General features: G+C 43.5%; 1 protein-coding gene across 7 annotated transcripts in view; it reads left to right on the top strand.

Annotated features, from left to right (window-relative positions):
• ANKS1A (ankyrin repeat and sterile alpha motif domain containing 1A) overlaps window positions 1-20,615 on the top strand; it is a 167,590-nt gene extending 146,975 nt beyond the window's left edge. For all 7 annotated transcript variants that reach the window (XM_040337793.1, XM_040337792.1, XM_040337790.1 and 4 more), the window contains 3 exons: window positions 4,975-5,130; window positions 7,474-7,567; window positions 15,275-20,615. In XM_040337793.1, coding sequence (XP_040193727.1) covers window positions 4,975-5,130; window positions 7,474-7,548 — 231 coding nt within the window. In that variant the 3' untranslated portion in view covers window positions 7,549-7,567; window positions 15,275-20,615. The remainder of the gene's footprint in view (window positions 1-4,974; window positions 5,131-7,473; window positions 7,568-15,274) is intronic.
• Window positions 20,616-25,487: the final 4,872 nt, after the last annotated feature.

Genomic DNA, 25,487 nt, shown 5'->3' with positions numbered 1-25,487 from the left:
AAAAGGGAGTGATAGCAGCTCTGCTGCTCTTGGGCACAGCACTGGATTAGGATCAGGTTGTTTACCTTCATGCAGAGAATGTATCAACGTAAAGAAAAACCTGTAGCCTTTGCAACTACTTTCATCATTTTTGCCAGTATTAGTTGCAATAAGCATAGCTAGGAGGTAAAAAGATGGGGAAAGAAGACTGGCTTTACACTTATTTAATATGAGATGAAAATTAGCTGTCAATGTAACATGGACATGGTAGAGAACATAACACATTTTATTTTTCAGTCAAAAGTTTTCCAGGTTATAGTGCATGAAGGAAAAGATTTTGTGATTGCAGCAAGAGTAGAATACTCTGAACTTATGTTATTTGAACTTTTTTATATCTGCAGTCCATATCTTAGGAGTGGATAACTGAGACGCTGCCACCATCGCCTGTTTTCAGTTTGATCTTTCAAAATGGGGAATTCTTGATGTAGACATCCTAGCCTCCAGATTCAACAAACTACCTCTGTATGTTGTCAGAACCAGAGATCCTCTAGCCCTAGCTAGCTACATGGCTTGATAATCCCCTTGTCTCGGTTCAGGCTAATTTACACCTTTTCTCCAGTGCAATTTCTTACTTATGTTCTCAAGAAAAATGGAGAAGGAGAGAAAAACAGTGATTCTGATTGCAACAAACTGGCCCAGAAAAACCTAAAAACACAGACCTACTCAGACTTCTAGCAAACAACCCCTAGCCTCTTCTCGACAGGCCAGATCTGCTATCCCAACGCCCTCTATCCCATCCTGCTGCTCATTCTCTGGCTTTAACAGCACAGCTTTTGAAACCGAAGACCAAGATGGTTTTCTGAGTTTGTGATTTCTTCCTTGCTAAAGGCAAAAAAAATGTTTCCAAGAAGATCCATTATCATACCTGGAAATCCTTCTTTTTTTTTTTTTTTTTTTTTGTTTGGTGTGATTGCTGGTAATTCAATCCCAGAGATTACTCTGTGCCTTTCATTTTGACCTTCCTACAAACAGATCTTTACCAGTACAAGAATGTGGCCTTAAGCACACTCAAAGGCCAGGTCTCCGCCTTATCTATTCTTTTTCAAAGGCTTCATTCTACCTTTCTTCAAATTGTATATCATATTAAGCCCCCTAACAGGACCCTGTGCTACCTTAGGGTCTCTTCTTGGTTGTCGGTGCCCTGCAGAATTCCCATTTGAAGCCATTAGAGATATTCCTTTAAACTGCCTAGCGGTGTGGCTCGGGGTGGAATTTCAGTGGCATTGGCGGTAACCCCGAGCCACACTCGGGATTGCATCCTTGGATGCTGGAAGAGGTTACTTACCTTGTCTCCAGGGTCCTGCGATGTACTTCCGCCGTGTACGGCGGCCGGATCTTCCGCCTGATGCACTGTGTGTTCCCCTGATTCCCTTCGCTGTGAGCGTCGCAACGCAGTGGGGCGGAAGCGGCGGCAAATTCAAATGTATAAAGCACAAACACACTGATACAATGTGATGCTATTGGATTACATTACAAAATAAAATAAATTGACCTTAGATTGCCCCCCAGTGCTTTCTCCAGTGTCCTTGTCTGTAGTTTTACTGTACTTTGTGTCTGTAAACTGCAGAGCGGCCAAGGCATCAAAAAAGCGCGCCTCCACCTCAGAAAGCAAATTTAGTGGCGATCCTGCGACTGTGCCCAGCGATGTGCAGACTTGGTGCTTGATTGACTGCGGTACTGATCATGTAGCGACCCCAAGATTTCCGTTTTACAGGAGCACCTGGTATTAAAGTGGATGTTGAGGATGACAACACCTTGGCATACCTTCAACTTTTTTTGACCAATGAGGTCATTGAAAACATTGTTATGGAGACAAATCGGTACCAGGCGCAACAAGCTGCTACCCATCAGAGGTGTTCCAGGAGCAGAAAGTGGGAACCAGTGACCAGAGAGGACATCTGGAAGTTTCTGGGCCTAATTATTCTTCAGGTAAACCCCTGCAGAAGTGGTATTGGACCACCAACAAGTTACTAGCCAATTTTCTCTCATAATGAAATATTTGCACTTTGCAAATAATGAAGACTTTGAGAGTTTGCATCCAGCTCCAAAACTGAAAAAAATTTGGGAGGTTTATCAAATAATTCTGAAGAATTCCCAGCAGACCTATGTACAAGACAGAGACATAAGTATTGACAAAAGTCTAATGGCCTACAAAGGAAGACTCGGCTGGATACAGTTTATCGCGTCAAAGAGAGCACGATTTGGCATTAAATCGTTAATGCCGTGTGAATCCAGCACTGGGTACATATGGAATTCGGTCCTATACACCGGGCAAGGGACCAAATTCGGCAAACGATTCAGCAGTTATGGAATGGCAACTGTTTGAGTTCTTTCTTTGATTGAGCCATTGCTGAATCAGGGCTACTGTGTCACCACAGACAATTTTTATACTTATCCAGAACTCCGAGTTCCTTCTACTGAACAAGACCAATGCATATGGGACCGTTAGGGCTAACCGGCGTGACATGCCGCCAACCTTTTGGCTATAAAAAGCTCAAGGCAGGAGAAATAGTTGCCTGGCAGAAAGGGAAAATGATGGCACTTAAAATGGTGAGACAAAAAAGATGTGTGCCTAATGAGTACCATTCACAACACCTCTACTGTAATGGTACACACCAAAGGTGGAAAAGACATAACGAAGCCCCAAGTCGTGTTGGATTACAACAATACCATGGGAGGTGTGGACAGAGCTGACCCGTTCATGACCTTTTATCCTGCGATGAGGAAGCAACAACATTTTTTTACAAAAAAATCTTCAGGCATCTTCTTGAACAGTGCCTGTGGAATGCATTCATTCTCCTGAAAAAAGAGTGACAATCCTATGGTTCATGCAGACTTTGGAAGGTTGCCAAACTTATATTTCTGAAGCACCAAATGCCAACGGCTGTAAACGGATCTGGACATCGTGCTACTGGTGTTGTGAACCCGGAACGCCTGACTGGTCGTCACTTTATGGACCACATTCCACCAACGGAAATGAAGTCAGCACCCGCAAGGATGTGTGTGGTTTGCTGCTCTAAGCGTGACGACACTGGCAGAATTCGAAAAGAAACCCGGTTCTATTGTCCCGATTGTGACGTTGGACTTTGTGCTGTACCATGTTTTCAAATTTTCCATACCCGAGACGTTTACTGAAAAAATATGACTACTAATATTGCACCCTTATTTGATCAACAAAAAAAGTCAGTGTTTTTGATTATATTATTGAATAAAAAGTTATATTAGTAAATTATTTGTTATATTTTATGATTTTGTGTTTCAAACTTTATCATACCCGAGTTGTCTACTAGACTCTGGTTTGGACAGATTTAAGTGAGTTATTCCTAATAATTACAGGCCTACATTGTAAAATGCAAAATTTCCATGCAAAATAATGGTACCGCTTTCAGCACCTAAAATCTGAAATGATCATACCGCCAGGGAGGTTAAAAGATCTTTCCTTCAAAGTAGCTTTTTCGGTTGCTATTACATTGGTCAGACGTGTTTTTCTTGTAAGGAGCTGTGAGGCCCCGTACACACGACCGAGTTTCTCGGCAGAGTTCAGCCAGAAACTCGATCGGAGCTGTATTCTGCAAAGAAACCCGGCCGTGTGTACACTTTCGGCCGAGGAAACCGACGAAAATCGGCCAAATAGAAAACATGTTCTCTATTTCCTCGTTAGTCAACGGGGAAACGTGGCTCGCCGAGATCCTCGGCGGCTTCACAAGAAACTCAACGAGCAAAACGATGTGTTTTGCTTGTCGAGTTTCTCGGACGTGTGTACGGGGCCTTACTCATACTTTACACAGACTGAGTTGTTTTGCATCCAAGTCCAGATCCTTTCTCCCAAAGGTTGTTTCGGTATTCCACCTTAATGAGGACATTGAAGTGGAATACTGAAACCTACCATTCGTATCTCCCTACACCTAAGCATGCAGAAATATCTACATTGCCAGAATGTAGTCTGAGCTTTTAAAGTATACCTCATAGCTCCACTCAAACGGATGGATTTGCACTGTCCTGTGCTTGGAACCTCACAAGGCACATCCTGCTTTGAAGTCCACCATTGCATGATGGATAGGGAATATAATTGCAAGTCTTTATATTTTCCTCCTGCATTTATATGCACCCATTCCATCAGACCGGTGGGAGTTTCCTAGGTATTTTGACATCAAAAGTTGTCTAAGGCCACTACGTGGTCTTCTGTTCATACTTTAAAGTTTTACCAGGTGGACATCCAATCTTCTGCAAATGCAACTTTAGACCACATGGTTCTCTCAGCAGCAATCTGATGTTGGAATCTCTAACCTTTTATTGTTTGGGCCTGTTGGCACAGTTATATTTACCTCTTTGTTGCCTACTCTTCTTATGCAATGCTTGGGGATATCCCATGTTTATATAAATACCTGTCCTGTACTGTACAATTAGGATAAGAGGAATTTTGATTTGGTAGTGAATTCCATATCTGAGTACAGGACACAGACCACCCTCCCTTCCATTCCTTGGTTACGCTGCATTGCTTGCTTGGGGTAGGGTAGGGCTATGAAAGAAGATCAGGGGCCGTGCCCTCTAAGGCTTTGTCAGTGTTCAATTACCTGAAGGTACATACCTATAACCCATGGTGTATAAATATCCTACTGTACCAAGATATTAAATTCACTGGTAAAATAAAATAAACATTTGCATTTATTTTAATTGTTGGAACATGGGAGGTCTTGTAAGAATTTATCTGACTCTGGTCTATAAAAGTTGGGAACTGCTGCTCCAAAATGTTTGCATGGACTTGGTTGTAGTGTACTGTATTTAAATGTCATGCTAATTAAATAAATTCTGTTTTAATAGACAAAATATTTGGCTGCATGTGTTAGAATAGTTTTCAACTTTGATTCAAATCAAGACCCTTTCCGTTCTATTGCATATATTCTTAAATTATATTTGTCTTTTGTTTTAATACAGAACCAGGCCTATGAAATAATTCTGACCTTAGGCCAGGCTTTTGAAGTTGCATATCAGTTGGCCATTCAGGCACAGAAATCCCGTCTTCCTGAAGCTGTTGTCTCCCGACCATCAAAGCCGGTTCCCAAGCCACGTGGCAGCATAAGGAGGCAAAATGTAAGTATTGGAGTATTTTTATTTTTTTTCCTGATCTAGCAGGTGCGCACACAGCTGCATGCTGTAAATGCATTTGTGTATGAGACCCTAGGGTGGCCATAAATTGATATTTTTTGCAACTAACGGTTTCAAGCACTGGTTTCCTGTTGGAGTGATTTACCTTCACTTCCTGCCCCATAGCCAAAACAGGAAGTGGGAGGAAATCTTTGCACTGGCACCACCTGTACAAGGCAACCTCTAAATGGAAGGTGGAGATTGTGACATCATCCTCCCCTCCTTCACGTCTGCCAATCGGGGAACATCTTGTATTTGAAAAAACAATACAAGACCTTCATTAAATGGCTCTATTGTGCCGAGTGAGCAGCCCTCTGTTTAGTGTGCAGAGGGGAAGCTGCTGGAGCAGCACCCGGACAATCACGGCTATTGTATGTAATGCGGACTACTAAAGTGATTATCAGCATCTTCAGTGGACATGTGGTTATCAGATATGTGTACTTACATTGAGCAAGGCTGTAGCAATGCAAGTTGGTAAAAAAATAAAATCTTGGAATTTGATCCGTAAGCTTTTACACATGCTGTAAGTCTCGATAAAGCCGTTATAGAGAACTTTGTCTGAACTTTTAAAAATGCAATAAGGGAAGTTCATAGTAAAAAAAAAAAACATAAAACAGCCAACCTGTTTGTGGGCTCAGACAAACTTCTCCCTTCTTTAGAGCTATACAAAGTATCACTTTTTTTTTATATAAATATAGATCTATCTCCTTTCTTTTCTTAAAGCAGAACTGCAGGCAAAAACTTTTTTACTTTACATATTTTTTTTTTATATCTTCCTAAAATACGTAGTTCATGTTTCTGAGATATAGCAGATACATTTTTCAAATTACAGGGTTATTTCACCTCTCTTCCGTTTTGTAAGACCGATGGCCGCTTTGCCTTGTATTTCACTGGCCATCAGTCTTGTCACAACCCCGCTGTGGTTTTTCCTACAGTGAGCAGGAAGTGAGGCAATCCCTGCTCGCTGTAGAGGGCGGACCAGTGAGTCTGAGACTAGTGGTCTGATCTGCCCATGAAGGCAGTGTCCTTAGCATGACAGTCCAGGTGACTCCAGATGTGTCCCGCCCCCTATGTCCTTACAGTCTAGGAGTCTCTGCCCCTTCAATGGTAGCAGTATAGTTCACTCATTAGCGACTCATGACTCATCCCTGGCTGCAACCGGATAGGAGGAAAAGTGCTCAGGATGGCGACTTAATTTGGTTAAGGATGACAGCCAACATAGATAAAAGGAAAGAGAGTGCACAGGCACCTATTACAGCAACCCTTTATTCTGTGGTAAAAAACGTTGAGGCCCCTTTCATACGGCCTGTCAGTTTTTTCGGCAGACCTGAACAGGCGCTCCATGCAAGTCTATAGAGCGTCGGATGTCAGTGGTGACCATGTCCGCTGACATCCAGTCCGATCAGCTAAAATCAGACGCATGGTGATACGTTCGCCATCCATTCTATCGGATCAGGTGAGATCTGATGAAAACAGACATGCTGTCTTTTCATCCGATCTCTCCATAGCAAGCAGCGGCGCTCGACAAGCCCCTCCCCGCTCAGTGAGCAGAGAGGGACCTGTCATCCAGCTCAGCGGAGATCAACGGAGAGATCTCCCGCTGAGCTGGCGGACACCACTGCAACGGATCCACACGGTGTGAATGAGGCCTTAAAGGTACACTTGCAAAAGTCCACTTGTGACAGGCCCGTCATCCACTCCCCTGTGTACATTGCCATCGCTGAGCTCCTCTGTATGCTGCTTTCGAGATGACACGTCAGGCTCCATTTGCAGCTCCTCTAGCCGAGCAGATAGATTGTAGTTCTCGCTGAACTGCAAGGGCACTGGTGAGCGCTCTCATAGTTCAATGACGCTTCTTACAGTTTAAAAACAGCCCATAACAAGGCACAGGCAGAAAACTGTAGGGCTCGTCTGCAGGAGCCTGACATTGCACCCGCGATCTACTGATCGTGGGTGCAATGCTATGAATTGTCCCGGGGGGGAAAAAAAAAAAACATTTTTAACCTGCAAAAATATGTGCATTTTTTATTTCTTTTTTAAAAGGCTGAACTTAACCTTTAACTACAGCTGTCCTCCATTCCTAAGTGTAACCATGATTTTGTGAAGAGCTGCTGAACTAGAGCTATTATGCCCAGTGATAGAATAAGACACTAAACGAAAACCTGAATCCAGCACTTCATCTTCACCTTTCCTTAGTCACAAAAATATCAGCAGTGTATATGACTATAGTCTTGTTTGGATCAGTGCTTCAAAATGTCTGTCTGTGTATAACATGAAAGTATTTTTCAGACCGAACCAGTAGAATGTGAGCAGCCTGCCGCCTCTCATAGTAGTGTGGCATGGACAGTGGACCCCAAGCAGTAGACATGAGCCTGCATCAAAGGTGAGTCATAACCATAATGTAACAATCCTTAATGTACGCTGTTTTTTTTTCCATGACAATCTGCGCTGAAGAGAGTTATAATCTAATAGTATGGCTTAATAAAGGCACAAATTTGTTGTCATGCATTTTTGTGATAAAAAAAAACAGACAGGCTTTTGCTTGCTTATTAATGCATGAATACATTGGCATTTCATAGAAGAGCTACATTTTTTTATATAAGGTGTGTGGAATTGTCACACCCAAGAGAATCCTTAGAACTCTGCTAACAAATGCTGGAATTGAGCCACAGGAGATTGGTTATCATCTGCTTCCAACACCTGTGTGGTCAACCCCTTAAAGTGTATTAATCCTAAATAATTTATCCTGTTTTACTGTGTTACATGGCCAGAAATTGTCATTGTAGGCTTTAGAATGAAAATCATAATACACTATATATCTTAATCCCTGCAGATGAGGACATATGGCTTGTTTTCATAGCCCATGGGTTTATATATAGTCTACCTTTAGATGATTGAACATTGGCAAAAAAAAAGGCCTACACCTAGATGGGGACATAAACCCTGCCAACTGAGACTTTGTTTATTTGCTAGTCTCCTCCTGGGGATATATTTCTTTTTAAACCATTCAGTTGTTTCTTTCTGACTGCTTACTGCCCTAGGCTATCTTGCAGCTTTCAGATCAGTTACTCTCGCTGTGTAAGTTGGGGACCATGCCCAAACCCCACTGTGTGGGGCCAGCCTGTAATGTTGCTTCGGGCACTGGATTTTTTTTTTTTTTTTTGTATTTATAGACCATGGGTTACATGCAGACTCCCTTCAGGAGATTGTACACTTAAAACAAAACCAAATAAAAAACACAGTTAAGGTCAGTTTGAGATCTTTGTGCAGTCTGCTTAATTTCTCCCTTCTCTAAGGCCTTGTTCACACAGGACATTTTAATCCGTGCCCTGCTCAGGGCCATATTTTACCTGCATGGGGATGCACAGGTGCTGTGTGCATCCCGATGTTGGCAGTCCCATTGCGGTCTGTTGGGAGACAGAGGCTGCATGGACTCAATCCCTGCTCCCCAAGTGACATCCGTGCGGGTGCACACCACATTGGGAGAAGCAGCTGTGTCCCAATTTACAGCTATGTGAGTGCCGGGATGCCACTAAACGCTGCCCTATACAGGGCATGGATTAAAGTGCCCCCATGTAAACAAGACCTAAATGCCAATGTGAGTACATGACAGACAAATGATAAAAGCAAACAAAATTATCACAGACCTGCTTTAAGACCCCTTTCACACTCGTTAGCGGTAAAGCGATGCTAGTTTTAGCAGCGCTTTTCGGTCACTAGCGGGGTACTTTTAACCACTGCTAGCGGCCGAAGAACGGGTTAATAGCGCCCATGTTGCGGCGCTGCCCATTCATTTCAATGGGCAGTGCGTTTTGGGAGCGTCAATTGATGATGATGCTTGCAGGCCTTTTTTTTTTTTTGTCCTGCAAGCGCACCACCCCAGTGTGAAAGCACTCTGGCTTTCACACTGAGGTGGCATTGGGCTAAAACGCCTGAAAAGCACCCCAGTGTGAAAGGGATCTTATACTAACCCATTAAAAGTTGTCAATAGGGCAGATTTCCTGAATTGGGACATTTCTTCCCATGTGTGGTTCCCATGATAATTGTGAAAGGGGGGCTTTCTCATCTCATTTGGTCTAAAGATAAGTGTCCACTTTTCACTCTACCCAGAAGAAAAAAGAAAATTTGGCTGAAGTATTTAAACTATTTTCTTTATCGTTACATCACGGGACACAGAGCGGCATTCATTACTATATGGGTTATATGGAGTACCTTCAGGTGATGGACACTGGCAATCTCAAACAGGAAATGCCCCTCCCTATATAACCCCCTCCCATAGGAGGAGTACCTCAGTTTTTACGCCAGTGTCTTAGGTGTTGGTCATGGTTTAGCTTGCCTCCGCATCCTTGGGATTAGGTGAGCTAACCGGTTCTGTCCAAAGGCCTCAGTGCTAAAGTGGTCAGTAACCGGACCCCAAACCCTTGGGGTATAGCCCATAATGCTTTTCTTTTTAGAGAGCTGGACCCTGGGCCCAGAACTTAGAAACCTTTGGGGGCCTAATGTTTCTGTTGCCAGGGTGCTATATGGGCCCAGGACAGTGGATCCTTCATAGGAACCCAGGGCCTGAAGGTCTAGACAGCCCCACGGAGATGGGGGAAGATTGGGCCTCTTGCTTGGCAAAGTCCTGCGGCATGGAGCAGGTAAGTGAGGGGAAAACTTGCGGAACTTGGTTCTTAGCAGGTTTTTTCTGGGGGGTCACAGGGGACATGCCTAAAGTTATGCGCTGCATCTGGCAAACTAGTCACATATCTTTAATGATAGGATGGCTCTATGTGTATTTTTCCCCATAAGAAGTGACCTCCCTTGTAGTGTTGGAAAAGCATTGAGTGGGGCCTGTGTGTATGGTATGTGTGTGTTCAGAGAGCTGTGCTTACCTGCAAGCCTCCAGGCGGTGCTCCATCGGTTCTTCCTCCTCAGAGCCTGCAAAGCAGGCAGACGCTGACCTCCTCGTGGAGAGGCTCCCTTCCCCCCAACCCCCCCCCCCCTGTCGGCGGGCGCGCGCGCGCGCATCCCCGTGTTATAGGCGCAATTCGCGCCGTTGAGCTGAGGGGGGAAGGGCGGGTCAGCTGCTTAAGGAAGGGGCGGCCCTTCCTTTTTCGTTCCAGCAGCTCATTCTAAGATTGGAACTGAGGAGGGAAAGACCAGAGCGGCAGCACGGGGCGCCGAGGACACACAGTGGCCACAAAAGATATTACAGTCTTCAGAAGACTGTTTTCAAGCCTAGAAATAGGCTGTTCTTTTCCATCTCAATAGTTTTTCTTTGGCAATACTACTTAGGGGGACAGAATGCTTTTTCTTTCCTGGATTTGAAAAAAAAAAAAGAAATTGAAAAAAAAAAAAAAAAAGTCATCTAGGGGAGAGGAGGCATTTTTTATCCCCCAAACAGGTGTTTGGACAATTAACTATTTATAGTTCCAAGTACCAATAAGCTAGCAGGTGTACCTCGGTATTGTACCATGGCATCCGGGTCAGAGGGTACAAGAGGTGGGGATTCCCCCAGAGAGTCTGAGGTCTCGGACAAGGTTATGCCGCTGCTTTCCCCAGAAGGAGCCTTGGGGCCATCGGGATCTGGGGCTGGAGCTGGCGCGGGTCAGTCCAACCCTAAGATGGTCACGGACGAGGTATTACTCACCTCTTTAAAAGAGATGGAGAAAAGAATGGGAAAAATGATAGCCACAGCTATGCGGGGCAGTAAACGGATTAGGTCTCCGTCGCCCGAGCGTGGACCCTCGGAAGAGGAGGTCCTTTCCTCAGGGGAATTGGACGACCTCTTGGACAAGGACCAAGCAGGTTCGGGGATCGAAGACCCGGATACAGAGGAGTCTGGAGCAGTCTCCCAAGGGGGAGAGCTGGTGGATTCAAGCCTTAACGGACTTGGTCCATAGTGCATTCAACTTGCCGGTACCAGATCTCCAAGTATCGACGGTTTCAGCTTTGGGCTCACTAAGGGCGCCTCAAAGCAATGCAGTGTTTCCGATCCATCCTCTGCTAGAGGGAGTTTTGTTCCAAGATTGGAGCAAGCCAGATAGGATCTTTTTACCACCTAAAAGATTCTCTGCCCTATATCATATGGAAGATAAATTTTCCAAGAGATGGGCTACTCCTGCGGTGGACGCAGCCATCTCATGTGTTAACAAATCGTTAACATGCCCTGTAGAAAACATACAGGTGTTCAAGGATCCAGTTGATAAACGCTTGGAAGCACTACTTAAGAACTCCTTCACTACTGCAGGGGCAGTAGTGCAGCCAGCTGTGGCTGCAATTGGGGTTGCTCAAGCATTATCGGATCAAATTAAGCAGATGCTTAAACTTATTCCTGCCCAGCAGGCAGAAGAATTTTCGGATGTCCCTAGGGCCATATGCTTTACGGTAGACGCAATTAAGGATTCCAGCAAGCGTCACGTTTATCGTTATCCCTTATCCATATGAGAAGACTCTTATGGTTAAAAAGCTGGGAGGCCGAGCCCCCATGCAAGAAGCTCCTGGTAGGGTTCCCCTTCCATGGAGGACGACTCTTCGGAGAAGACCTAGATAAATACATTCAGACCATTTCAAACGGCAAAAGTACTCTCTTGCCAACAAAAAAGAAGTTTCAGGGGCCTGCGTTTAAACGACAGTGCTCCCCTGGGCAGGGGCCCTCTAATGCCAAACAGTATCGACGGCCTCCTGCGAAGGCAAACTTCAGCTTCAACAGCAAGTCGCAGGGACAGGCTGCTAGAGGCAGAAAGCAGTGGTTTCGCAAACCAGCAAAACCAGCCCCCAAGCCGACCTTATGAAGGGGCGCCCCCACCCACGAAGGTGGGGGGAAGGCTGCGACTCTTTTCAGAGGTTTGGGAAGCAAGCATTCCCGACAAGTGGGTACGGTCTTCCGTGGACACGGGCTACAAATTAGATTTCCTAAGGTTTCCTCCTCCTCATTTCCAGGAGTCGAGGATTCCAAACGATCCGGAGAAGGGAGCCGCATTAATGTCGGCATTAAATCATCTACTTTCCCAGGAAGTAATAGTAGAGGTACCAGTCCTGGAACAGGGGCTGGGTTTCTACTCCAAATAAAGGATGCCTACCTTCATGTTCCAATTTTTCAGCCACATCAAAGATATCTACGCTTTATGGTGGCTTCGCGTCATTTCCAATTCGTGGCGCTTCCCTTCGGGTTGGCTACGGCCCCCCGGGTGTTCACGAAGGTCCTAGCTCCAATCCTAGCCAAGCTAAGGATCCAAGGGGTCACGATCCTAGCATACCTGGACGACCTCCTAGTCATAGATCACTCGTCTCCCGGCTTGGAGCGAGCAGTGGCCCTCACGGTCCAATACCTCGAGAGGTTCGGCTGGGTCCTAAATCGAGAAAAGTCAGCATTCCAGCCCACAAGGCAGTTGGAATATCTCGGCATGAGGTTAGACACAGAACAACAAAGGGTGTTTCTACCTCTGATGAAGGTCAAAGCCATCAAGGAATTAATCCTACTGGTTCTAAGCAAGAAGGAACCGACTATTCGCCTATGTATGAGGTTACTAGGCAAGATGGTGGCCACATTCGAGGCGGTGCCGTACGCCCAGAGCCACACTCGCATCCTGCAGGCAGCCATCTTGTCAGCATGGAGCAGAAGGCCACAGGCCTTGGATATCCCGTTGCCGCTCTCATCAAGAGTCCGACAAAGTCTGTGTTGGTGGTTAGACCCTCAGAATCTACTGAAGGGGAAGTCTTTCAGCCCAGTGGCTTGGAAGATAGTGACCACAGACGCCAGCCTGACGGGCTGGGGAGCAATTTTGGATGGTTGCACTCGCCAAGATACTTGGGCAAAGCCAGAGAGGCAGTTGCCCATCAACATCTTGGAGCTCAGAGCTGCTAGACTAGCCCTCAGGGCTTGGACGTCAAAATTACAGGGGTTCCCGGTGAGAATTCAATCAGACAATGCCACGGCTGTGGCATACATAAATCACCAAGGGGGAACCAGGAGTCAAGCCGCTCAGAGAGAGGTGAGCTTGATTCTCCTATGGGCAGAGGCTCATGTGCCCTGCATATCGGCAATATTCATTCCAGGAGTGGACAACTTTCAGGCGGACTTCTTAAGCCGCCAGACTCTATTGCCGGGGGAATGGTCTCTGCATCCACAAATCTTTCAAGCACTCTGCCAAAGATGGGGAGTGCCGGACGTGGATGTCATGGCATCGAGACTCAACAAGAAGCTAGACAGGTTCATATCCTGCTCAAGGGATCCGATGGCCTGCGGAACCGATGCGCTGGTTTGCCCTTGGCATCAGTTCAAACTTCTTTATGCTTTTCCCCCGCTCCAGTTACTACCCCGCCTGCTGCGCAGGATCAGGGTGGAGCACATACCAGTCATTCTGGTAGCTCCAGCATGGCCCAGAAGGGCATGGTACTCACTAATCCTAAAGATGGTAGTGGGAGACCCTTGGACTCTTCCTCTACGGCCAGACCTGCTATCGCAAGGTCCGATCCTCCACCCTGCCTTACGGCATCTAAATTTGACGGCCTGGAGGCTGAATCCCTGATTCTCAGGGGTAGAGGTCTGTCTCAGAAGGTAATCTCTACCCTAATCAGAGCCAGGAAACCGGTCTCTAGGGTGATTTATCACAGGGTCTGGAAGGCCTATGTAGGCTGGTGTGAGTCCAAGCTATGGCTTCCTCGCAAGTTCACCATCGATAGAGTTTTAAGTTTTCTCCAGCTAGGAGTGGATAAGGGATTGGCATTAAGCACAATCAAGGGACAGATCTCAGCTCTGTCAGTGTGGTTTCAGCAGCCGCTGGCCACCCACTCGCTGGTTAAGACCTTCCTTCAAGGGGTCTTACGTATTAAACCTCCAGTTAAATCCCCGCTTTGTCCGTGGGATTTAAATCTTGTTCTGTCAAGTTTGCAGAAACAACCGTTTGAGCCGTTGGCTGAAATTCCTTTGGTTTTTCTGACAAGGAAGTTAGTATTTTTGGTCGCCATAGTTTCCGCAAGAAGAGTATCGGAACTGGCGGCCTTATCCTGTAAGGAACCATATCTTATTTTTCATAAGGACAAGGTCGTTCTCCGCCCTCATCCTTCCTTCCTACCGAAGGTTATATCCAGTTTTCATCTAAACCAGGATTTGGTATTGCCATCCTTCTTCCCTAAACCGACTTCCAGAAAGGAAGGGTTGCTGCATACCTTGGATATTGTCAGGGCCATGAAGGCCTATCTTAAAGCTACAGAGAAGATCCGGAAAACGGATGTGTTGTTCATTTTACCGGATGGGCTCAAGAAAGGGCAGGCAGCTGCAAAGTCCACCATCTCTAGGTGGATTAAGCAGTTAATCACTCAGGCCTACGGCTTGAAAGGGTTGCCTCCTCCAGTATCATTAAAGGCTCATTCTACTAGGGCCATGGGCGCCTCCTGGGCAGCACATCACCAGATCTCTATGGCTCAAGTTTGCAAGGCGGCAACCTGGTCTTCTGTCCACACGTTTACAAAATTCTACCAGTTGGACGTAAGAAGGAATACTGATACAGCCTTTGGGCAGGCAGTGCTGCAGTTTGAGACCCTCGGATTCCGGGGGCTCCCCTTTTTTGAGTTAAATTTAAAATTTAAGATTATTTTTCTCAACTAAGTTGGATTTATTATGATTTGAGTATATCTCTAAAATTAAATCCTTTTGTCTTGGAGATGTTCTCCCTCCCCTCATTGTAAGCATTGCTTTGGGACATCCCATATAGTAATGAATGCCGCTCTGTGTCCCGTGATGTAACGATAAAGAAAAATAGATTTTTAATACAGCTTACCTGTAAAATCTTTTTCTTGGAGTACATCACGGGACACAGAGCTCCCACCCCTCTTTTGGGGACCATTTTGGGAGGCATACTGCTTGCTACAAAACTGAGGTACTCCTCCTATGGGAGGGGGTTATATAGGGAGGGGCATTTCCTGTTTGAGATTGCCAGTGTCCATCACCTGAAGGTACTCCATATAACCCATATAGTAATGAATGCCGCTCTGTGTCCCGTGATGTACTCCAAGAAAAAGATTTTACAGGTAAGCTGTATTAAAAATCTCTTTTTAATTTGTATTTCATTTCAGTTATTGATCTTTGCCATGTTTACCTTTTCAGTTCTGGACGACGTATTGCAGTCGATGGACCTCTGCAGTTCTTGATTTTTCCTCCAATACCACCTCTACTAGGAAAAGAAGATATAACCAGAGCCTTGACTGACTCAAAAAATGGAATGGCCCTGTACCAGTTAAAAAATGTCAAACTTGTCAGTGGCTTTTAAAAGGGATCAGTTATTTTCCCTCCCTCTGTTGTTTTTCCAAGGAAACCTTAAGGATATGCAGGGAAAGAGATTGAAGTCAACTCTTCCTTTAACAAGACTCTCAAACATGTGTTTGAATTCCAGCAGTCACAAGACTGCTATGTGCCCCATACCATTTTTTTTTTTTTTTTCTGGGGATAACTGCACAGTTACTCCTGTCACAACTAATGTAGCACTTTTGAGGATGATGGTAGTAGTTCAGGAGCCCATTGAAGGCATTGTGAGGCTTTTTTTTATTATTGATAGATTTGGAACAGGAGTACACGAACAACCCTCCACTTATATTCAAACTAGCGGTATGGTAGTAGTTGTACTGAATTTTACTAAATATTCAGGCATGAGTTAGGGCTTTGAGTGTAAAAATAAAGCTGGTCTTAAAGATCCTGGAACTGGATCAACTAGTCCTTAAAGCATCTAAATGGTGCTGGCCGTTAAGCTGTAAGATGTAGGGGATACTTACATTCTCTTTGGTAAATTTGTTTCCTGTGCTATTACATATGTTAAAAATGCCAAGCATTGTGCTTCACACAGATGTCTACAAAGGGCCATGTAACTGGACTTTATGCAGTCATCCTATTTTTTTCTTTTTTTTATGGAGCAGTTGGGTGTTAGTTTGTATCTATTTAGGAGGGTACATTTTTTCTATCATCAATCCTCCTTTTTACATGACCATATCTAATTGGGCAAGATTGGCATTTTTTTCAATTTTTTTTTCTTCTCTACATGAAACAGAAAAGTCGCAGCTCTTCCAACCTGGTGACTTGCTCATTCCCTAGAAGAGTTCAGCTCTGGAAGAACATTGTGTATTTTGCCTGCCCAAAGGAACTTCAGTATATCTGGCGCTACTGATGTGCCATCTGTACCACCACACTAACATTTTTAGTCAGTACTAGTTTAAAGCTGCTATATATTATCCTGTATTTATCTTCTAGTGAATGATTTATTTTTTTTAAGTGATATTTGGATATGCATTTGATGACTGGTACAATCGACCTTTGTTCCTTAACAATGTGGATTCTAGCCTTAGAGATGTAATGAATTAATAAGTTGCTCTCCTGAAGATACAGTAGTGGTTGTTCCATATAGAGTCCCTTGCCACACCCTGTCCTTTTAAACTTGCTGGATCATGGTCTGATATGGCAGAAGATGTCTGCACATGGATAATGAATGCATTGAACTTTAATCACGCTGAATATCTCTATACATGGATAATGAGCACTGATGTATATTAAGGCTGGGATTCTTACTTTGATTATATGCTGCGCTGTATAAAAAAAAAATCTTTACACTAACAAGAAACTGTAAAATAGCTACGCAACTCGGTACGGAAAATGTGTGTTCGATAATGAAGACGGTACAGTTCAGTGCTAAATATTTTTTCATCATACCTTGATGAGTATATGTTCACATAACCAAGGACTTTAATGGTTATAATTTCCTTTCATAAGCGGTTCTCTTCTCAATGTTGTAAACCCATCTATCTGCCATACAACATAAACATGGGTAAAATTAAATGGAGCCAATCTCTTAAATGAAATCACAGCCACTAAAATGCTCAGACTTTTTAGGGTGCAGGCTGAACTGGGGGAAACACTTTTCTGTATGCACCTGTAAATGGGCAAGTTCAAGCCAGAGAAAATGTTTATATTTTATTGTTACAAACTCTCGACACTTGGTGTTCCTTTATTTTTTATTTTTTTATACAAGGGCTTATAAACTCAAGCACTTTTGCTGTTTCCATGATATATCTTAGTGGAGTTTCAGTCACCATTTTATCTCAGAGCTCAATGGACAGTACACAGATTATAAAAGCTCACCGTTCACCCTCCAGTATATGGTAACCATGGTTTCATGGAAGATACTTGGACCTTGTGTTGTGTTCAGCACCAATCCAAGTGTTCTGTTTCTTGGGCCGCAGTTAAAGAACTACAATGATTACTATTTGTATCCAGACTTTTTTGCATAACCCCATTATTATGTTTGATCATTTTCAGTCATTTCCTTAATCATCAGCAGCTTTAGATGTTTAAAACTAAAAATGCTGCCTAAGAACAGGTTCCCACAAGGTCTCTGATATTACTGCTTTATCCAGCACAGCCTTTTGTGAGCTCCTGTAATATTGGTTTCACATCTCAACTGACGTACAAGGCTGTGCTCCAACTACGAGTGATCTGTCTTGTGAGAGTGCTCTTAAAGGCCTCTGAATTTCTGGACAGGGCAAGCCAAGCAAAACCACAGGCTAGTAACGGTAATAACTCGTCATGCCTGCTCATTGGGAGACCCCCCCCCTTTTTTTTTATTAAAGCGTTAAATCCACAGATTGGTTCAGTGTATGGCCCTATGTATAAGAACATATCAGCACACCAGGCCCTTAGTGATCTCAACAGCCCATTATTTTAAAGCAATCCTAAATTTTAATTAGACAAGAGTTTTTCTGTAACATTTAGGGAAACTCCGTTTTCACTAACTGCTGAGCTCTGTTTTAAAGAGTGGTTAACTGGATCTTGTGCCTGAAGACACATGGAAGCATGCCTGTGTGTACGAAATCTCATAATAATTCATGTTTTTGGCAAGTGGTACATGTGAATTATTCTTTTTATTTTTCAATTAAAGGTTAGTATTGGTAAATAATAGCATAAAAATAGTTGGTTTAGTTTTTGTATATATTTTTTTCATTTTTAAGTAAAAGTAAACTCTTGGCTTTTTGATTCCCCTTAGCCAAAGTGAACTTTTCAAAACTGATTTGTGCAGATTTTCTACCCAGGTAAAATATTAGACACACAATGAAAACACACGGTCTCGACTGCTAAACAAAGTAAGATACCCTTATGTCTATAATTATGAATAGTTAAAGGTAGCACATTATATCATTGGAGTGTGCTTTTAAGTGTTACTAACATCTAGTCTGTTTTACAAACATATCTGCTTGGCTTCAGTTGAGATTTCAGGCATCTATTTGGAAGCAGTGGGTCTGCATGTATCTGATATGTGTTCCTGACCACACGTGTGGTAGGAATTAAGAAAAGATGGGGCTTTGAACACAAGTTGACTGTGCCACTCAGCTGCCAGGTGTATATATTTCTTTGTTGCACTTCCTTTTCTGCCTTTCTCACATTTTATTAGCTTGCTTTAAATCTCATAATTTTCTTTTCATTAGTCTTCTTTTATGTGTAATGCAGCTTTCTGGTATGGAAAATTGAACTTGTTTTTGTGTAAAAAAAAATAAGCCATACTGCTGGGAAATCTGATTAAAATTGTGCTGTTGCAACCGATTTTTATTTTTCCAACCCATACAGTTTTATGGATTTGGTCACATGTAATTCATATACAATAAAATTGTGACTAAAATAAGAACTTACTGGTACAGTAGTTCCCTACTACAGACATGTTGGCTAGAAAGCCAATAAAAGTTTAATCTTGATTATTTTAATAGTTTTTGACATATGGTGTAGAAATATTTTCTGTTTCAGTGAAGGTTAAGTATTTTCATCTTTAAGATGTTTCCTATTGCCTTTTTGAATAGCTTTTCTTCAAAGTTGACCTGTGGTGCATATAGAGCAATAACTCCTTTTGCCTGGTGCTATGTTTATGGAGTAAGTGGTCCAGACGGTTGAGCATAGCAATTTCTCATACCCTTCTGTTACTACATTCCTGCCCAAATACAGCATTTGTACCATCTACAGCATAATTTTAAAATGGGCAGGAATTATGTATACAAGGAGAAACCAAACCGAAAATGATTTCTAAACGTGCCTTCTTGGACCCTTAAATTTTGAGTGTGAACGTTGAGGTTTGTATACAGATGTATAATGTAGCTAAATTGGCACAACTGGTCTAATTATCACAGACACATGCATGATAGAAACACAGCCCCAACTCATTTTGTTTTGAATTTTTTTTTTTTTCTAAAACTTGCTGCCATTTTGTTTCATCTTTATGCATATGCAAGACATATAAATGTAATGGTGATAAACCTGCTAGACCAGATGATCATGCCATATTTTCTCTTGTAATTTGTAATATGACTGCAAGTCATTTTAGAGGCCTCAATCCATAGCAGTCATATATAATATATTCTTTATTTTCCATGTTTACAGCTAAGCAGTAAAGTAATTAAGGTTGGCATGAAGATTGTGTCTCTGTGATATCATTGTGTGGCAGCATGGTTTATATTCCAGCATGTCTGCATGACACTGGAGTAATAAAACCTGTGGTGTGCATAATGGCTGCATCTACTCATAGGGATCAGTTTCTGCTTGACACTCTTTCCAATCACATTTGTGAAACAGAAAATGAAAACGCCCGTCTGCACTTTACATTAAGGGAAACGGGGTACAGAAGTTGATTAACATGTTTCTCATGGCTAAACTTTGTATGGCATTGAAAATTAGTGAAGGGACTTGGAACTGTACAACCATCTAGAAACAAATTCATCAAGTGGATAGGCCCAATAACTTTTTCTTATTATAACACTTTTACATATGAATGTGCTGTATTATACTCTTTTAATTGTTTGGCTTGAATAGTACATGTTTGTGTATGTATGAGCAGATGTTCTTAGAATGCATATTGGGAACAAATATTTGACAATTCACACTAATTTATTCATATTTGATAACTCTTTGGGAGTTTGGAATCCTAGACTGCTGTTTAATTGTAATAATAATCTTTATAAGTACTGTTAAACTTTTTTTGTTTTCAGGCCCATTGGTTCTCATCTTGCCAATGTTCATGTATGTAATGTCTCTTAGATTTTTGTTTTCTACACAAAAGGGTACTTGTCCCTTGTATGGCTGTTATTGTGAGCGATTTCCATTTCTCCAAGGGCTTTACTGCCCCGCAGCTTGCACGTCTGAATATACTGGAGTGAAATCTCATCTGGAATGATCCCAATATTTAACCTTTGTACTAAGATACTTGAATGGTTTGCGTGATGAAGGCTAATCACTTTTATTCTTTGTCTTTGTAATGAACAAACTATGGTGGCCGCAAGCAGCCTCCAGCATGAGCATCACTGAATCCTGCTGTGGGAGGAGCCACTGTACATAATGCCAGCCTTACTCATAAGGCCTTTTGGTATTTTCTTATGTGTACGACATTAGAGCAATTAATAAATGAAAAAAAAAAATGTTTTAGGACCAAAATGCATTTGTCTAATTTCTTTTGAACTTTGTAATTCTTTCCCATACTGATTTGCAAGAACTGAACATGGGCAACAAGTAATGGGCGATCTCAAGAATGTAATGCATAGTACCAAATAGTAATCGGCATATATTCTTAAAATGTGGCTTAACACCAATCCATTAGTTGATCAGTCACTATACATCTGTTAGAAATAGGGAAATCACTTGCTTATCAAGACCCAACCCTATACACTCAAGTCCATCTATATATTTCAGTAATGTGGCAGCTATTTCCTTTAAACCACAACTGACGCCTAGCAAAAGCATACAACCAATACAGGATATAGTGGCGTTGAAGCAGTCCCTGTTCTCACCAGTGTGCAAAGTGGTGGTCTTGTTTGTAAAATAAAGTGTGCTGAATTAGTGAAGTAAGGAAAAAGTAAAATTTATCTGCATACATTTTTCAGGTCAGTTACTCAAAAAAACATTGAAGGCTTTGGATCAATATAACAGCCAGGTAATATTTTAACCATTTCCCGCCCACGCTATAACCAAATGACGATTACAGCACAGGCTTACTATGCCAGAAGGCCATCATATGATGTCCTCCCGTGATCGGTCTTCCCATGTGGTCGAGGGCACTCTGTTCGTCGAGTATTTCAGACTCAGCTAATCACCGCAGCCCCTTACCATGTGATAAGCTGTGCCCAATGACAACTGATAACAATGTAAACACAAGCCGGTTATCAGCTTTCCTTTCCTCGTACTGATAGCGTGAGGAGGGGAGAAGAGAGCTGATAACCGGCTTGTGTTAAAGGGACATCTACACTGATAATCAGGGCTGTCCCAACCAGTGGCGGCTGGTGCTCAACATTTTTGGGGGGGCGCAAACGAAAAAAAAAAAATGCAGGCTCACTGTGCCATCAAACGCAGCTACTGTGCCATGCCACCAAATGCAGCCACTGTGCCATCAATTGTCACCACTGTGCCATGCCATCAAACACAGCAACTGTGCCATGCCACCAAATGCAGCCACTGTGCCATCAATTGTCACCACTGTGCCATGCCATCAAATGCAGTCACTGTGCCATCAATTGTCACCACTGTGCCATGCCATCAAACGCAGCTACTGTGCCATCAATTGTCACCACTGTGCCATGCCATCAAACGCAGCTACTGTGCCATCAAACACAGCAACTGTGCCATCAATTGTCACCACTGTGCTATGCCATCAAATGCAGTCACTGTGCCATCAATTGTCACCACTGTGCCATGCAACACAGCAACTGTGCCATCAATTGTCACCACTGTGCCATGCCATCAAATGCAGTCACTGTGCCATCAATTGTCACCACTGTGCCATTCCATCAAACAGCAACTGTGCCATCAATTGTCACCACTGTGCCATGCCATCAAACGCAGCCACTGTGCCATCAATTGTCACCACTGTGCCATCAATTGTCACCACTGTGCCATGCCATCAAACGCAGCTACTGTGCCATCAAACGCAGTCACTGTGCCATCAATTGTCACCACTGTGCCATTCCATCAAACAGCAACTGTGCCATCAATTGTCACCACTGTGCCATGCCATCAAACGCAGCCACTGTGCCATCAATTGTCACCACTGTGCCATCAATTGTCACCACTGCCATGCCATCAAACGCAGCTACTGTGCCATCAAACGCAGCCACTGTGCCATCAATTGTCACCACTGTGCCATGCCATCAAACGCAGCCACTGTGCCATCAATTGTCACCACTGTGCCATCAATTGTCACCACTGTGCCATGCCATCAAACGCAGCCACTGTGCCATCAATTGTCACCACTGTGCCATGCCATCAAACGCAGTCACTGTGCCCATTGTCACCACTGTGCCACATGATGCCACTGTGCCCATTGTCACCACTGTGCCCCATGATGCCACTGTGCCCATTGTCACCACTGTGCCCCATGATGCCACTGTGCCCTTTGTCACCACTGTGCCCCATGATGCCACTGTGCCCATTGTCGCCCCTTTCCCTGTAAAACGCACTTACCTGAAGCTTCCATGTCCTCCCTCGATTATCTTCTGCCGCTGTGGTGAAGCTTCAGCCAATCGGGTTCCTGATAACCAGAATCCGGGAACCTGATTGGCTGAAACGACCGTTTGTCTTATGCAAGGACCGCAGATTGCCTGCGCTCCGAGTATAGACATCCGAGAGCCGGAGGGCGGTACTGGAAAAGCCTATCAGAGCCGCTGGCTTTGATAGGCAGTTCCCCATAGCCAACCAGCTGCCGCTATTCGGGTAACCGGACATGGGTCTCCGGTTATATGAATAGACCAGGCAGCTGGCAACCAACAATAACATACATTCGTGCATTTATGCACGAATGTGTGTTATTTGCGAGAGGGGGTGGCGCTGCAGCGCCCTCTATAGACGGCCGCCAGAACTGCGGTTAAAATGTCAAAATGACATTTTAGCCGAATAAAAGTTCTTAAAGGGCCCGTTTTTTTTTTAAGTTTTTTTTTTTTTTTGTGTGTGACTGCGGGAGGGGGGGCGGCACCCGTGCGTCCCTATGGACGGGCCGCCACTGGTCCCAACCAATGCTCACCAGTTCTGCCAATTGGTGCCCATCAGTGCTGCCCATCAGCGCACATTGGTGAAGGAGAAAAATTGCCTGTTTGCAAAATTTTACAACAAACTATGAAAAAAAAATTCCTTCAAAATTTTCGGTCTTTTTTTTTTGTTTTGTTTAGCAAAAAAAATCCAGTGGTAATTAAATACCACCAAAACAAAAGCTCTATTTGTGAGAAAAATTAAAAAAAAAATCATATTAGGTACAGTGTTGCATGACTGCACAATTGACATTCAAAGTGTGACAGCGCTGAAAATTGGCCTGGCCTGGAAGGGGGTGGAAGTGTCCAATAGGCAAGTGGTTAAAGTAAGCCTCAACAATGGCTGCTTATGGTTGTTTTTGTTTTTTTGCATGTTTTCTTTTTTTTTCTTGTAATTTCACCTGTCCATATGCTAGATAACATTTGAATGAAGAATGTATTACCAATAGGAGCACCATGGTCTATTTTGGAGTTAGTAAAAAAAAAAATAGAATTATTACACATTACTAAGCGTGCACAAACTTGAAGCCTAAGTTTTGGGATAAGCGCTGGTTCTTATTGATGCTACTTTGAAATCGCACTACTTCACTTGAAGTAGCACAATTTCAAAGTAGCAAGGTCGGCATGATTTCAGGTGGTACTTGATGGACATCTGTATGGCTTCCTGCATAGATGTCTATTGAAGTCGCACCTCAAATTGGCAAAAGTAGTGCAGGAACTACTTTTGCAAATTGGTGTTGCATTTATTGGAACAGTGCCATTGCCTCCAATAGGCTGCGACTTGTCATGCAATTTGAACTCTCAAATAGCTCCAATGTGAACCTAGGCTAAGGGACAGTAACAATGTGAAGTGTCCCTTGTGCTGAAGGTTGCTTCTTTAGGTGAAATCTCTTTTCCCCCAATACCCTGCCCTACCACCACAGCTGTGATCTACTGGTGCTGCAAAGGTTAAATAGAGCTTGTAATCACCAGTGCCCACTATGCCTCCCCCTTCCATAAATGAAAAGTGCTCTAAAAGGAAGCAGACTTTTCATGCATTCAATTTTATTCATGAAAGCTATAGTGCAGCTTTTAATAATGGAGGAGGGGTGGGCATAGTTTCCACTCCTTGATAAAGTGCCTGTTACAGGTCCATTGGCTCTATTAACCACAGCAGAGGATTTTAATTAAAGCAGCAGTCATCAATAAAAGGTACACTTCATGTTGATAGTACCGTTTCCTGTGCTGATTTTTTTTCTTTGTTTTTTTATTTTAAATTAAAACTAAACTTGGGCTTTAATGTGTACCCAAGGTCGATATTTTAACTTGTATATTAAGGTTGTGGTTAAATTATTTATAGTCTACTCCTATTAATCTTGAAAATGTATTTTGTAAAGATCCTCACACATTTACTTATATGAATTTTGTTTCACATATTCACTATGCCCTGTGTATGGGCACTGCTATGTCACACATTTCACAGAGCCTGCCTTCTGGACTGCAGAGGCTTTAAGAGGAGGTATTTACAGGAATCACTGCTTGCAGGCAGCAAGGTACCATGGGATATATAGTCCTTAGAAATCAAAAGTGCAGAGGAGAGGCTGCAAAGCATGCAGCGAATCCAGGAAATTGTGGAAAAAGATGACCAGAAGATAGGAAGCACTCACTAAATATATTTCTCTTGTGTTCATTGAATGACACAGCACTTCAATCTTGACCTTAGAGTTATATCGCCATCTTCATTAGAGGACTAGGCAGAACATGTAATAACAGCAAAACTGCACAGAACCACCCAGGGGGCGGTCCTACTGGCTATAACCCCCTCACACTGCATCCAGCAGCTCATTTTTTTTCTGCCTAGTGTAGGAGAAGGACCTGGCTCCCAGTGGGCACCATTGGTCCTGGTGATTTTTTTCCTTTTTTTTTTCCTGCTGATTCCTGTGATCTACTATCAACAGCTAGGCTGGGTGACAGGCTGAATAATATAGATCCTGGTTGTCTCCCCAGCCCGGCCATCGAGCGTGAGCAAGCCTTAGCTACGCACTGGGTCGGCCCCTTCATCCTGGGGTGGCTGGTGAGCTATATGCTCCGGGGCACACATATGATCGGGCTACTGCTGTCCATGTCCCAGTGTGCCGTGGCTAACAGCCACCACCAATTGCTCGGGTGATGGGTCTGTCTGTGGAATACGTCCAGCAATCCCAACAGGACGGGTAAGTATGGTTCCATCTGTCCCGTCAGGATAGAGCAGCTGGGCATTCCTTGGGAGGTCGACTAGGGGGTCTCTCACTCTCCCTTTCTTCTCTCCC

The sequence above is a fragment of the Rana temporaria genome, chromosome 2, assembly GCF_905171775.1.
Source record: "Rana temporaria chromosome 2, aRanTem1.1, whole genome shotgun sequence".
In the NCBI taxonomy this organism is placed as follows: Eukaryota; Metazoa; Chordata; class Amphibia; order Anura; family Ranidae; genus Rana; species Rana temporaria.
Note: the sequence above shows the minus strand (reverse complement) of the source record. Positions and strands in the feature narration are given on the sequence as shown.